The sequence below is a fragment of the Boleophthalmus pectinirostris genome, unplaced genomic scaffold (genome assembly GCF_026225935.1).
Source record: "Boleophthalmus pectinirostris isolate CB_2022bp ecotype Guang Dong unplaced genomic scaffold, ASM2622593v1 HiC_scaffold_14, whole genome shotgun sequence".
Lineage (NCBI taxonomy): Eukaryota > Metazoa > Chordata > Actinopteri > Gobiiformes > Gobiidae > Boleophthalmus > Boleophthalmus pectinirostris.
Window position 1 is genome coordinate 24,567,571 of NW_026571047.1, and position 16,218 is coordinate 24,583,788.

The 16,218-nt window shown below is 38.1% G+C and overlaps 1 protein-coding gene across 2 annotated transcripts in view; it reads right to left on the reverse strand.

Annotated features, from left to right (window-relative positions):
- Nucleotides 1-16,218, reverse strand: part of prkcea (protein kinase C, epsilon a) — a 126,507-nt gene that overhangs the window by 32,826 nt on the left and 77,463 nt on the right. For both annotated transcript variants that reach the window (XM_055150212.1, XM_055150213.1), the window contains exons 3-5: nucleotides 5,436-5,601; nucleotides 2,134-2,168; nucleotides 805-893 (exon numbers count right to left, since the gene is read on the reverse strand). In XM_055150212.1, the coding sequence (XP_055006187.1) occupies nucleotides 805-893; nucleotides 2,134-2,168; nucleotides 5,436-5,601 (290 nt within the window). The remainder of the gene's footprint in view (nucleotides 1-804; nucleotides 894-2,133; nucleotides 2,169-5,435; nucleotides 5,602-16,218) is intronic.

Consider the following 16,218-nt stretch of genomic DNA (forward strand, 5'->3'; position numbering starts at 1 on the left):
AGGAGAGAGAAAGAAAAATGGGAGGAGAGAAAGAAGAAAGAGGGTGAGAGGGGACAGAGAGGACAGAGAGAAGGAGAAAAGGGATGGATGGGAGGAGAGAGGGATGAGAGAGTGGAGAAAGAGGGACAGCAGAGTGGAGAGAGAGAAAGGGCGGGAGAAAGGGAGAGATGAGAGAGGAGAAGACAGGAGAGAGAAAGAAAAATGGAGGGAGAGAAAGAAAACAAAGGGTGAGAGAGGATAGAGAGGACAGGAGAGAGGGATGGGAGAGTGGAGAGAGGGGGAGAGAGGGAAAGGGCGGGAGAAAAAGAGAGGAGAGAAAGGGAGGGAAGAGAGATGGGGAGACATGAGAGAGAAAAATGGAGGGAAAGAAAGAAGAAAGAGGGTAACAGAGAGGAGAGGAGAGGAAAGACGGAGAGAGGGAAGAAAGAGGAGAGGGACAGAGAGGCCAGAGAGGAGGAGAAAAGTGATGGATGGGAGGAGAGTGGAGAGAGAAGGGGCAAGAGGGAGAGAGGTAAAGGGCGGGAGAAAGGGAGAGGAGAGAGGGAGGGACAGGAGAGAGAAAGAAAAATGGAGGGAGAGAAAGAAGAAAGAGGGTGAGAGAGAGGACAGAGAGGAGAGAGGGATGAGGGGCAGAAAACAATGAGAGGATACAAAAAAAGAATGAAACAATAAGAGAATAAAAGAGATTACAGAGTTGGAGAGGAGAAAGGGAAAGGGAGAAAGGTGGAGAAGGAAGAGAGAGTTGAGTAATAGAGAGAATAGAAAGAGAGAGAGGAGGAGGAGGAGGGGGAGGAGAGACGTTACCTCCTCCGGTGTATCTTCCTGTTTCTTCATTCCAGCACATTTGGTGATGATGAGCTCATGACAGCGCTTATGGACCACACAGGTGCACACTGCAGAAACACACAGTTTAAGTCACAAAATATATCAACAAAAACAGATTTTACTACAAAATATGAATAAAAGATAGATAGATAATATAAATAATATAGATAATATATATATATATTTTGTACATTAAGTCAGTTTGTAATTAATTTAAATACAAACTAAAAGATAAAACTTGCCTAAAATCAATATTAATTGTGCTCTGTAGTTTAGTCCTGGTTTAGTCCTGGTTTGGTTCTGGTCTTGTCTTGAAGCATCAAAATGAGGACTAAATACTTAACTAACCCAGAATTAGACCAGGACTAGACAAGGACTAAACCAGGACTAAACCAGGACTAAAACAGGACTAAACCAGGACTAAATCAGGACTAAACCAGGACTAGACCAAAACAAGACCAGGACTAAACCAGGACTAAACCAGGACTAAAACAGGACTAGACCAGGACTAAACCAAGACTAAACCAGGACTAAACCAGGACTAAGCCAGGACTAGACCAGGACTAAAACAGGACTAAACCAGGACTAAACCATGACTAAACCAGGACTAAACTAGGACTAGACCAGGACTAAACCAGGACTAGACCAGAACAAGACCAGGACAAAACCAGGACAAAACCAGGACTAGACCAGGACTAGACCAGACTAGAACAGGACTAACAAACAGGACTAAACCACAACTAACCAGGACTAGACCAGGACCAAAACAGGACTAGACAAGACTAAACCACGACTAAACCAGGACAAAACCATGACTAAACCAGGACTAAACCAGGACTAGACCAGGACTAAAACCAGGACTAAACCAGGACTAAAACCAGGACAAAACCAGGACAAAACCTAGGACTAGACCAGGACTAAACCAGACTAGAACAGGACTAAACCAGAACTAAAACAGGACTAGACCAGGACTAAACCTCGACTAAACCACAACTAACTAGACCAGGACCAAAACAGGACTAGACAAGAACTAAACCACGACTAAACCAGGACAAATCCAGGGCAAAACTAGAACTAGACCAGAACTAGACCAGGACTAGACCAGGACTAAACCAAGTCTACAATGGGACTAAACCAGGACATAACCTAGTTCATGAATTAGTCCTGGTTTAGATGTAGTTGTAGACCATCCGTGAACCAGATATTGTAATTAAGCCCTTGTTTTATTCTAATATTTTTATATTCTTATAATGTTTCTGTATTCATTTACACACACACACACATATTTTTTTTCTTAGAGAGACTCACCCTGACACTGGTATCCCTGCTTCCCCAAGACGCCCCTGAAAAAAAACGATACAAGTTAGTTAAAAAAAATGTGTAGCCATAATCACCACAATTAGATATAATAAAATAAAAAAATTAATAAAACTGTTACAATATTTTTTCTAAAATCTTTTTTCTTTCTTTGAGCTCATCAGGTTTGCAGTAGCAGAACTGAAATGAGTCCGCCACCTGCTTGTAGACGCTATTACTTTTTCCTGGAATTTTCTACAGTATGGCATTAAATTAATTCAACTATCTCCATGGAAACAAACAGGCCACACCAACAGGCCAAGTTACAGGTCAGATCTGTGGAGAAGAATGGTCGTTTTGAGAAAATAAAAACATGCAAATGAATAAATACAAGATAAATTTAATGCCGTACGGTTGAACATCCCAGACAAAACAATAACATCACCATGGAGACAAACAGATGGAAAAGTGACACAAAATGTACACACCTTTAAGTGAAAGTACTATTACACCAGGCCTGAATATCCCAATATATCTCATTAATCTCAATAATTAATATGAATTTCAGATGATATGTTATGATATAATATGTTAACAATGCATAAGAAATGTGCTAAAAGATTCCTGTAAAAGTCTTGGTCGAGATTCAAATCAATCATTCAATAAAAAAAAAATTAAATAAAAAATCAATTAAAAAAAAAAATAAATAAATAAATAAATAACAATCTTTTAAAAATCATAAAAAAAAAATCATTAAAAAATCTATTTAAAAAATCATTCAAATCTAGCTCAAAATAAAAATGTATGATTAAATTTGCCATGTAAATTCACACTTCTGAGGGAGATTGCACTTGATGTTTCTGTCTCTTTTTGAGTTTTTTTTTTTTTTAACAGCTTTAATTATAGATGTACTATAGTTATGGACTGACGTAAAAGTGAAATGTAGAAATGGTTGGTTAATATATAATGTAGAAGATGAAGTGAGCTCATGAGTGACATTGTCTGTGTGTGTGTGTGTGTGAATGTGTGTGAATGTGTGTGTGTGTGTGTGTGTGAATGTGTGCGTGCGCGGGTCAGACACTGGACAGTGCTCTTATTGTTGACTGAATGTAATTTTACATTTATTTCTGTAAATCAGTGACTGCAGATGGAAACTAGCTCTTCAGCTCTAATCTAATGTGGAACGTTTCTATTTTTATGATCTTAACGTCTCTGCACATTGTCCCTTCAAATAAAGACTCAGCTAAACTAGATTATACACTTGATATTCTAATTTTGCATCTACATTTTCCTGTGTGCTGTATTTCCGAGTCCGACCACGATTCTTGTGAGTTTTAAGTCACGTTATAATGTTGTTATTTAATCAAAAACAAACCTGGAGTTGTGTTTTGTTTCATTCACACATGTTTGAGTCACTTTTTTATCATTAGTCTGTCTACATCTCCACAGCTCAAAATGCTTTGTTCCACCTTGTGATGTCATGAAAATTTCAATTTCAGTTTCAGTTCCTTTATTGTCATTGTCATATAAAATCACAATGAAATTACGTTAGAGCATCACCCCAACTGGACAGTAAATTAAAAATGCATAATAGTGTAGAGCACCCACCCCATAACACCCACTACATAAACATTAGCATACAGTACTAGTAACAATATCAGTGCAGGCACAAAGTACGGTAAACACTAAATAGTAAACAGTCTTAGAGGCAGCAAAGGGGAATATCAACAAATAAAATCAAAAGAACTGGGACATCAAGGACAAGGGGGCGTCCAGTCAGATTAAGGAGAGAGGGGGGTGGGGCACTGTACAGCAGCGGTAGTTTTCAAGTTAACAGCTCCTTCTACTTTTAGTTCAGTAAAGATTGGCAATTTCAGGTCTGAAATTATCTAAATGATTCCAGTCAAGGTGTATGAAGTTTAAAAACACAGTGAAGCACTTCCAGTTTTACCACATGACATCACAAGGTGGACCAGAGTGTTTTCTGTTTGAGAGAAGAGCTCTAAATATGACAGATTTTCATGTTAAACGTGTGTGAATGAAACAAAACAAACTAAAATTTAGCATATAATACATTTTTCATTACTGTATTTTTCAGACTATAAGTCGCACTTTTTCATGGTTTGGGTGTTTCCTGAGATTTATATGGGGTGACTTATATATTAAACTTTTCACACTGAAGCTGACAGAGGGTGCTATAGTCTTGTGTGTCAGTATCTGCTACTCCTGTTCCTCCTGTACCACTGTCACTTCACTCTACTGTGCATGTCTCCTGCAGAAAGAGACACCGTCCTGTCTGTATCATGTCAGTCGATCGCAACATTACTTCTGTACCACTGAAAATTGTGACTTCAGTGACACCGAAACCATCCTGTTGGGATTCAGAAAAGCCGGAATAATTCTAACTGGAACTGATGCTGAGTCTGATGCATGGATCTATTAAAATAACAAGGAAATGATGAAAATATTGACGACAACTACACAGAAAAGGAAGCGGCGCTCTGTTTACCTCTGGAGGTCGTGGAGTTGCTCAGAAGTGACATCAAGGATGAAGAATTCAATGGATTTTGTGATTTAGAGTGAGATGGAGAGTTTGGTAAACTTGTTCTGTTCTGTTGTTTATGTTATAATCTGAAGAACTGTTCATATGTGACATTTACAGTAGGGTGACCATATTTCCGTTAGTGAAAACCTGGACACCTTACTGGGGGTGGGGCATCGGCATTGAGCTACTCTCTCCTCGCAACCTGTGCACATGGCCTCTCAAAATTTCTTGTACAAGTCACTGCTAAATATGCATTTGTGCTTCGGCATGTTGCAGATTGACCGACTGTTTGTGTCTGCTCGCTCCTTCTGAATGCACAGAGAAGCTACGAGAGCCGCTCAATTTAATGGCCCCAATGAACGGTAATGAAAACCCGGACATTTCCATCACTTAAAACAAAAACAAAAAAACGGATGACCTGGACAGGACGCAAAAAACTGACATGTCAGGGGAAAAACGGACGCTTGGTCACCCTAGTTAACAGTCTGTTGTTCTCTCTTCTATTGTTTTTACTATAACTTGCCTTTCAAGATGAAATGTCAGCTCCTGGTCTCTGATTTTATAAAATAAATTTCCCCCAAAAAGCGCCACTTATATATGTTTTTCTTCTTCATTATGCATTTTGGCCGGTATGACTCATACTCCAGAGCGACTTATAGTCCGAAAAATACGACATATCTCCCATCTCTACTCTGTGACCTCCATTACAACTGTCCAATCAAATAAAAGCCTAAAAAAATCTAATTAAACAAATAGTTATTGTCCTGACCAGATGAAGTCCCTGCAGTGGGAGCAGTAGGTCGGTTGGCGCAGGTACGTTGCCATAAACTTGTGCCCGTTGACCTGGTGCACCCGCCTCCGCACTGCCCCCTGGCGTCTGCGCGGGCCAATGCGCTCTCGAAACACACGCTCCTCATTGTCATTGGTCCCCGAGGCTGAAGGAAGACAAAAGATTTATTAGCAATTAAAGATGAGAAGAGACACAATTTCCACAACATGAGACGAGACTGAGTCCACGAGAGCGAGACAAGACGAGATTTTAACATAATTCTACTTATTTTTATTTTATTTAATATTTTATCTTGAACCATCACTATTAGTAAAACAAAAACATAATATTTCAAAGTCAAAATCACAGTACTGCAGTATTCTGAAGCCGATTTTAGATAACATCAGCCTGAATTAGAAGTAGTAGAAGTATTTGTAGTATTTTTTTTGTAGTAGTACTTGTAGTTTGGGCACAATTGGAGATGCAGCGATAAGACTAGGCCGAGTGGTTGTAGCGTCAACGTCAAGTAGTAGCAGTTTTAGCTCTGTCTCTGGGGGTGTTCTACATGTATCTCTATGGTGGAATGTTCAGAAATGACCATGGAGACACAACGCACATGTTAGAAACTGCACTGCCAACAACGTGTGTCTGAAGACTCAAAGAAAAAAAAGACAAAATGGATTTAAGCAACACATTTTCAGAAGCTTGCGATCAATACGAGCGTTCATGGTCGTGTTTAGAAGGTGTGAGTAACCGAAAAAGTCTTGTTTAACAGCACAAATCTGTTCAGCTGTTGTAGTTCCAGCTAAGTCAGTGCTTTCTGGTCAGATTGTGTGAAAATAAAGCTAAAATTAAAGTTTAATTTGAGTAACAGAGCTTCAGACAGAGTGGTACATTCAGTTAGCACCACATCCCCAGGGAATGTGGATAATATCAGCTGCAAAGTGTCAAATTTTCAACATTGTAAACCTATACTCTATTCATATTTTGAATCCTGTTTGAATGTTATTATGCAAAAAAAAATAAAAACACAAATAAATGAGACACAATATGATCATCATCTAAGGATGTGCAATTAATCGAATTTTGAAAGTTTATTTTGGGATATTTTTATGTAAATAAGTGTGTTTATTTTGTTATTTACATATAGAGATTGTAGAACAGCTGGATATATAGTTTATTTTGGATACATTTATGTTTTTCTATGCCTTATATCAGGTTCAAATTTTATCCATTTTATCTTTTATATGTCGCAAAACTGCTCTAAGGTTCATATTTGTAGCCTATATTTAGTTTTGATTTGAAAGTTTTGTGTAAATTATCAATAACAAAGTGTTTTTTTTGAGAGAAAAATGCTGAATAAATGCATCGTGTAACTAAAAAAATAATCATTTGGATAATCATGATTTCAATATTGACCAAAATAATCGTGATAATGATTTTTTCCATAATCGAGCAGCTCTACCATAAACTATATCAAGCAGAAGTATGAGACAGAATATAAACTACTATTACTTTGTGTTAAAAATTATACTGTACTGTATTAATCACAATCAAATCCCAAATTGAATGGACGCAATCAGCAAATCACAAAGGCTGCAGTTTTTGGAGTACTATAATTTCCTCCACAAACAACAAAATATCTTGTTTTATTCTGCATAAAAACGGCAAACCCTGTGGTTTACAGTTCTGTACAAATGTTGACTTATATTAGACCCTTACATTAGTATTAGTTTGACAGTTTATGTTCCTATTTCAGTCTTGTTTTCAATTCTCTTTTTGCCAATCACAAATCTGTGGTCTAATATCACAATGAGACATCTTTATTAACCCTAAAAGAGTCTTGACATTTTTGCTTCGTGACAACACAAATATTGGGCATTTTATTTTGTTAGTATTGCCTAAATAGTTATAAAATGGTCTTGATCAAAACAAAAACTAGTGTAAGACTTAATAGAAATAGAGATGTAACAATAGCTGAAATATTGTTATATCTTATCGTCAAAACTCTCACAATAACATTATGGGCCAAGTCTTCCTGTTTGTATTTTTTATGTCTTTCTTTGTGATTTTAATGTCTTTTTCAGTCTGTAAAGCACTTTGAATTACTTTGGTATAAATTGTGCTATTCAAATAAACTTGTCTTGCCTATATAGCAATATAAAAAACTACATAGACCATGATCCTTTGGTGTTGTCAGTGCACTACATGGAGAAATAACTGTTATTAAGTACTTTTAAATCTTAATTCTTCATGTTATAACAGTACCAAGGCTTTTCCAAGGCTTTTAAAAGGAAAAAATAGTATGTTCATAATTTTGTTAGCCTCCACAAAATGTCAAATGGTGAGATGCATATCGTTAAAATATCATATTGAGGGATTTTGAAATCCAGTGAGGTTCTTTTGGTCTTCAGATAATTTATGTTATTAGGGTTTTTTTTCAGACCAAGAGTTTGTTTTCATACCTGACAGTTTCGATTGCTCTCTAGCGGACTTCCTCAGACTGGTCTCAGGTTCTGGAGCTGTCCAACTTCCTCAGGACAGTATCTCAGATGTGTGAGAGTAAAAAAAAGCCCCCTCATCCCAGTTTATAGTAGAAAGCCAGCACCAAAACGTGAATAAATCATCTGACCAGACATGTCATAGCAACATCACGTGAGGAAGACCACTAGTGAACAATCAAAACTGTCAGGTATGAAAACAAACGCTTGGTCTGAAAAAAGAACCTAATAACATGGATTTTGATATTGTTACATCCCTACATAGAAATACAAAAAAGGTACAACGATTCTATTATTTTCTATTGTTTGAAAAGTTTTTATTATCATTGTGGTATCAAAAAGGTGTCAAGTGTCAAGCCTTTGCCTTAGTATCAACAACGAATTTGAATATCATGACAACACAAGGACAAAAATCATCGTCGAAACTTACTTCTTTTACCTAAATAGTCTGATATAGATGAAAAATGAAATCATGTGAAAATCAAAAGTCAAAAATATCGAAAATCAGATACTAATCCATACTAAAACTTAGCGTCAATCATCAGCTTTTACTTTTTTAATTAACCAATCGCTGCTATTTGGTTGTGATGTATGTAATGCGCCACTAACGGGACTAACTGGTATATTAAGCTTTTCCCAGATCCCTTAGGAAGAAGGACAATAACGTCCTTCCCCTTGATAAAATTCACCAAACATTCTCAATGTCAGGAATCGCTGACAACACAGAATATATGGCTCTTTGCTGATTGGCTGGTGCACAAACTCGCACTTCATGGGGTTTTTGCGAACCGTCTAGTGTATTCTGATTCCTGACCTAGTCGTTGGAGAGAAATAAAATTGAGCACAGGCACTAGGTGGCACCAGCCTGACTAAGCTAAACTAGTATCGTCCAATGAGATTCATTTGGTCTTCCAATATTCTATGTTATTAGGTTCTTTTTTTCAGACCTAGAGTGTTACATACCTGACAGTTTCGACTGCTCACTAGCATCTTCCTCAGAGTGGTCACGTGATGTTGCTGTGACGTGTCCAGTCAGCTGATTTAAACAGGTTTTGGCGCCTGGGATACTGTCCTGAGGAAGTCGGACTACGGATGGCGCTGTCGTCCTGCCTCCACCGGTAGGAAGACAGCGCCAAAACCTGTTTAAATCAGCTGACTGGACACGTCACAGCAACATCACGTGACTCTGAGGAAGACGCTAGTGAGCAGTCGAAACTGTCAGGTATGAAATAACACTCTAGGTCTGAAAAAAAGAACCTAATAACATAAACTAGTATCGATACTGAAAAAGTCACATCAACAGAACAGAAATGAGCCTTAGAATGATCTTGAGCTGTGTCAGAACAAGTAAAAAAGCAAATAAAATATATATATGCCCATAGACAACTATGGAACATAAATAAATATAAAACCACATGGTAATATAAAAGAAAATACTGTGATTTAATGTTGGAAATCACCTATTATTATCTAAATAAAGAGTGTTTTTATTTACATTGTGGTATCGGAATCAGTATCGACTATCAAATCTATTCCTTAGTATTGAAATGTTAATAACTACAAGGTAATCATCTCATCATTTCTTATTTATATAGTCTAATATAGATGAAAAACTACAAATAAGACAAATAAGACAAGATAAATAATCCTAATATAATATTGTACAGCTAATTCCTTCTCTATGGGTAAATCCAGTGCTGTATCTCGGTCATTTCTTCCACAAAACAGCAGATTTCATGACGGCTGAAGTATAGGCCGAGCAGTAGCATATACGAGGGGTTATTTATACTTGTGAGTGGGCTCTAAACACAGTCGGCCATATTCAAAACCTCCTCCTCTTCCTCACGAGGAGAAGAAGAAGACGAAGAATTCACCGCGGAGACCAAGAGAACCACCTCCACACACCCCCGCGCACTTCCAGTCTGCATTAGCCCGTCCTGCCTCCTCTCTCCTCCTCCTCTTACTCTCTCTGTAATTTCATTTCTATCACTCCTTCGCTCCTTTCCTTTTCCACCCCCCCATGTTCTCTTTATAAACGTCCTATATTACACAAAATGGATTCTTGTGGGATTTAAGACATGTTATAATGTTGTTACCTCGTCAAAAACAGACCTGGACTTGTGTTTTGTTTCATTCACACACGTTTCAGGATTTATTAAACATCTCCAGAGCTCAAAATACTCTGTTCCACCTTGTGATGTCATGAAGCGGTAGTTTGGAAATCAGCTGGAAGGTCCCCCAAGCTGGAAAGTCCCCCTGAACTGTCCCCTTTATGAAACTAAATTAGTTAATCTATATACATATAAATAAAAAACAACACTTGTTTTCATTATATATATATTGTATTAATTACACATGCAAGTTACAACACATTTCTTCAAAAAAGTAATTTAAAATAGGATTTCATAGTAAACTTCTGTGAGCAAATGAGGATTATATTGATATTACAGACTAAAAAAATGTGTGCCACTTCTGGAGGATCGATAAAATGACATAACCAAGGCCCGACATTTGGTCTCGCTACATTCACAGTTCATTTTATTAAGATATAGAAGCTGATTTTCGGACTCAATAAATCACAGCGAGAACGTCCTCCCTCTACCGGGCACATCGGTTGGGCTGCCCGAGAGAAGAGGGCGCCCGGAGGAAGGAGGGGGACGTTCACTGCCGAGAGAATGGGACGCTCGAGCCGGTATTCGATAGTTTTCAAGTTAAAGCTACCTTTTACCTTTTGTTCAGTATAGGCCTGTAACGATAATCAATAAATCAGTTAATCACATGATAACTTTTAACGAGCTTGATGACTTTTCCGGCCACGATAATTTCTATTTGCATGTTTTGTTTCTCTTCCACGTCTCTCTCTCTACCAAAGAGACTGAATGTCAAAAGGCTTCTATCGTTCGCTACTGGACGTCTGCGTGGGACACAGTTTTCAGTCCAGCTTCCGCCCACAAAGAATTGTAATTTTCATTTCCACTCTCGAACACATCTGCGATATTTTGTCCACCCGCAAATCCCGCAACATTGGGACGTTTGCTTTCTTAAACTCTATCAAACACGGAAAAGCGGAAAGGAATTGTCTAAAATGTGTGTGAGATTAGATCACATCCGCAAGTTTAGTCTGCTTAAAATGTTTTTACTAATGCCAAATAAAATATCCAGCACAAATGATGTATGATACGGACACATTAATCATTTGTATGCTTTACTTCACACTTATATTTAGTTTGCAGGACTGCAGTTTATCATCCCACCCGCCCGCTCCCACATTGTGCAGTTCAGCTCCCGACCGCACCCGCAAAAGCTTTCAAAATGTGTCCCGCGTCGAACTGTGTTGCGTTGGGTCTCGCGGGTGCAGGGCTCGTAATGACGCTTGAACGAACGGCCGCATAGACTGTATACGGTCTATGGTAAACGAATTATTCAACACAGCGGAGGAGTGCAGAAAGCGCCGTGTTAAATGTTCTTTAGAAAGTAAAGTTTATTGATCTTTGAAAGGGTGTATTCACATTTTTATTCCATGGTCATTATATTAGTTGAAAATGATCTCTAAATGTCAATATTATCGTTTATCGCAATAATTTCTTGGTCAATTAATCGTCCAGCAGAATCTGTTATCGTTACAGGCCCAGTTCAGTAGAGATTGACAATTCCAGGTCTGAAATCATCCAAATGATTCTAGTGAAAGTAAATGGATTTTAAAAACACAGTGGAGCACTTCCTGTATTACCACATGACATCACAAGGTGGAGCAGAGTATTTTCAGTTTGAGAGAAGAACTCGGCCTAAACGTGTGAAATGAAATGAAACAAAACACGACTCCAGGTTTGTCTGTGATGAAGAAACAACATGATAAAATAAATCCTCTCTTTCTCCTCCTTTTCTCTCCTCTCTCTCTTCTTTTCTCTCTCCTCCTCTTACTCCCTCTATAATTTCATTTCTGTCTTTTCTTCCTCCATCACTCCTTCGTCCCTTTCTCTTCTCCCTCATCTCCTATCCATCTCTTCGATATTTCTCCTTCATCTCTCTCTCTTTCTAATTTAATTTCAATCTCTCTCTCCATCTCTTCCTCCGCTTGCCTTCCTCTCCTCCTCTTACTCTTTCTATAATTTTATTTCTCTCTCACTCCTTCACTCCCTTCCTTTTCTAACATCTGTTCTTTTTAATTCCTCTCTTTCTCAGTCTCTCTCTCTCTCTCTCTTATTACCTTCCCTCTCGCTCCTCTATCCATCTTTCTTCTCCTCGACCATTTCCTCACTCCATCTTTCTAATATCATTTCGCTATTCCTTCTCTCCACTTTCTTTCGCTCGCTTTCCATTTATTTCACACTCTCCCTTCTCTGTACGCCCCCTCTCTCCTCTCTAATTTCTTCCTCTTCTTTTTCTCTCGCTACATCATCTCTCTCTCCGTCTCTTTCTAATATCACTCCTTCTCCTCTTGTCTCATCCCCCCTTCTCCCTTTCGCTCTCTTTCCGTTTATTTCTCACTCCCCGTTCTCCTCTCTTTCATTTCTTTCTCATCTTTTTCTCTTGCCACATCGTCTCTCTCTCTCCTCCTCTCCTCTTCTCTGTCCCTCTTTCTCTCTCCTCTGCTCCCTCGCTCCTTCTCTCCTCTCCTGTGTAAGTCAAATGTAGTTACAGAAGAGGTAGAGCTGGATTAAAAGTGACTGTCAGGGGATGTAGTCTACAAAGGGAATAGCGATTTTCAAAAGACGAGGCAGGAAATAGACAAAATACGTTGTAGTAGCAGTAGTAGTAGTAGTAGTAGGTGAAGTAGTAGTAGTGATAGTAGTAGTAGTAATAGTTGTAGTAGCAGGAGTAGCCAATAAGAACAAATTAGAGTAAAATCATTGTAGTGTAGCTCGTAGTATTTGCAGTAGTAGTAATAGAAGTGTAGTGGATACGGGTGTGCAAAAATATCAAAATATCGTATCGTTTAATGTGATGATACAGTATCGATATCGGGGGCTGCTGTATCAATATATCGGCAGATCGTTACGTCTCTGGAGCTGTTTTCAATTGAATTAGTGTGGACGAAAACTGCATCCACAACGAAAACGACTCGAATACGAACTAGTGTGGACGGGGCCTTAGTTATTTGGATTAAGGGCACGTTCACACGACAACGTTTTTTGGTCGAAACAGTGAAGTTTGTATTCGTTTTGAGCTTTCGTCCACATGGAGCCGGAGTTTTGGGTCGGGCGAAAACTGTGTTTTTAGAGAACGGGTTCCAGAGTGGAGACATTTGAGAACGCCGGCATCGCGTAGTTGTGTGGACAAGCAAACCGCAGCTTTTGGAAAACTATGATGTCACGACCCGGTCATCGCCAGGGTGCCCCGATGCAGCGAAGACCGCAGCCCTCGAACTGGCCTCAGTCTGCGGACCGCAAGACTGTGCCGAAATGGGACAGGTGTATCCTACGGAGCCGCTCCCGTCGCCCAGCAACCGAGATACGAGCTAATACTAACAACACACCACGCAGATTACACACACGGATCATTAACAAAGATCACGCACGGGTAATTAAACTGTTGAATTTTGAGACCAAGTTATTCTAATAATTCTCATCCAAAATCTTGTGGCTAAAAATGAAAACTTATGTTTAACTTTTGCACAAAAAAAGAAAAGCTATATGTGTGGGATAGATCTAAAATAGGCTAAATTACAGTTTAATTAAAGTAAAAAAAAATTGTGATGAGATTTGCATTATTAAAATTTAAATTATCATTGTTAACAGCGCCACATACAGGTGTGGCGTATGTATTACATCGTGTTCACTCAGTGCTCCGTTGTCGTCTGGACGGGAATATTTATAGATCCGACACGTGAGGACGCAAATTTTTTTCAGCCCACACAAAAAAAATAAAAATCCAGGTGTGTTGTCGTGTGGATGTAGCCTTGTCAAGTCTTGTCAAAGCATTTTAAGAAGAAAACGTAGCATATTCACAGTTTTGTTAGCTCCACAAAATATCTCAATAAATATCGTACCATGAGATGTATATCGCAGAAATACAGAGAGATTTGGATATTGTTACATCCCTAAACATGAGCCTCTACACCATATCGTGAGCTTTCCCACGATATCGCAATAAATATCGTATCGTGAGGTTCATACCGTTACACCCCTTCATTCTGACAGTAAGACACATTAGTGAGATAAACTGTGATAATGTTATGCTAGATTATTACTACATTATTTACATTTTGTGGTTAAAATTGTGCTTTTGAAAGGTCATTATCTTTTCTTTGAAGGATAAGGAAGAAAAACTAAGCTACGCAATCACTACAAATGCATGCTCACGTTCTGTATTTGCGTCTATATCTGAGTTATTTCATGTAAAAGCAGCGTGCAGCAGCATGTGAGTTTGGCCTGGAGCTCGGTGGCGTTGTGCAGAGTGTGATTTGGAACAGAGGAAGCTGCTAAACAGTCCATTACTGAGATCACTTTGTTTTACATAATACATCATCCATCTGTCCCCGGGCTCCGAGCACACGGGACACGGAGGGAGGGGGCGGGGCGAGCGAGCCGGGGCGTGGAGAGGAGAGAGAGAGACGGAGAGAGGGACGGAGAGAGAGAGGAGGGGGAGAGGGTGTTGCCATGGAAACTGACGCCCTCTGGACCTATGCGATGGACACTAGGACACTACACTGCAAAAAAAACACTGCTTGGCCATAATTTACTATATAAACACTTAAATCTATCAGAAAAAAATGACTTAAATATAGTGAAATTATGTGTTCATACAGCAAGATAATTTTACTTGACAAGTTATCTTAAAATAAACTACCTCTAGACTAGAATTAAGCCGTCTCAGAACTATCAGACCTTTTTTTTTTTTTATACTGCTTGTATGTATTGATTTTATAATTTTTGTTTGCTGATTTTTTATTTATTTTTTTCCATTGTTTCTTTCTATTTTCTATTAGTCTCCTCTTGGTTGGAATATAATTCTGCAGATATATATATATATATATATAGTACTGCTTCCATGTATTGATTTTATTATTATTTTTGTTCATTATTATTATTATTTTATTTATTATTATTATTATTATTATTATTATTATTATTATTATTATTATTATTATTTATTTTTTATTTTTTTTATTTGTATTTTTTTAGTACTGCTTGTATGTACTGATTTTATTATTTTTGTTCACAATTTTTATTTATTATTATTATTTTATTTATTGATGCTATTAGTTTCCTCTTGGTTGGAACATAATTCTGCAGATTTTTTTTTTTTTTTCCACATTGCTATGTAAAGCTCTTTGTCCTGTTAATAAAATGTGCTATACAAATAAAGTATACTGACTCACATATTAGTCATAAATGGGCATAAATATTTTTCTTAATTATGCACTCGTTTCACAATGTTATTATTACCGTCCAACCCAAACCAGGGCTGTCCCAGTTTTTGATTTTGGTCACCCTAGTCAGTATCAAACCCCCAAACACAGACATGAGGAGAACTTGCAAAAAGAAAGACCACACCTAAGAATCGAACCAAAAACTTTCTCGCTGTGAGGCGGTGTTGCCAACCACTCAACCACTGTGCCTCTTCAGCACTCTACTCTCTCTGTGTTAAATTCAAACCGTTTTTAATCAATACATTATCATATCTTATTTACAGATCATACTAAATGCCTTACTCAGGATTTTAGAATTGCATTAGTATCTATATCCTGTTTTTATATAAGCAGCAGCACTTTATATATAAGGTCCTATATTACACAAAATTTACTCTTGTGAGCTTTAAGTTATGTTAGAAAGTTGTTACCTCAGCAAAAACCTGGAGTTGTGTTTGGTTTCATTCACACGTTTGAGTAATCCTTTATTATTAGTGTATCTATATCTTCAAAACTCAAAATGCTCTGTTCTACCAGTTCCAGTTTTCATGTTACAGTTTACCTTTTACCTTAAGTTTAGTAAATATTGGCCATTCTAGGGTTACATTTACACTGAAACGAATCACCGTATCAGAAACGATTTGCATCCAGACACGTTGTTTCTTTGTCCATTCTCTATCCACGACCTCACATGAGCGGCAAAAACAAGGAAGTGGAGCACCGTGTCTGAAGTTGCAGCAGCCGATTTCGAGGAAAATGGCAAGCGTGAAAGTAGTAAGTATTTCTAGCTCTGTTGTTTCCCATTTGTCTCTGGTTTGTTTAAACTGTTTTCCGCAATAGCATCACATGACCAAAGTCACGAACCCAGCAGATCAGGAAGGTGCAAGTCACAGTGACATGGTCCAGTAAGGACGGCAACTAGAGCTCCTAC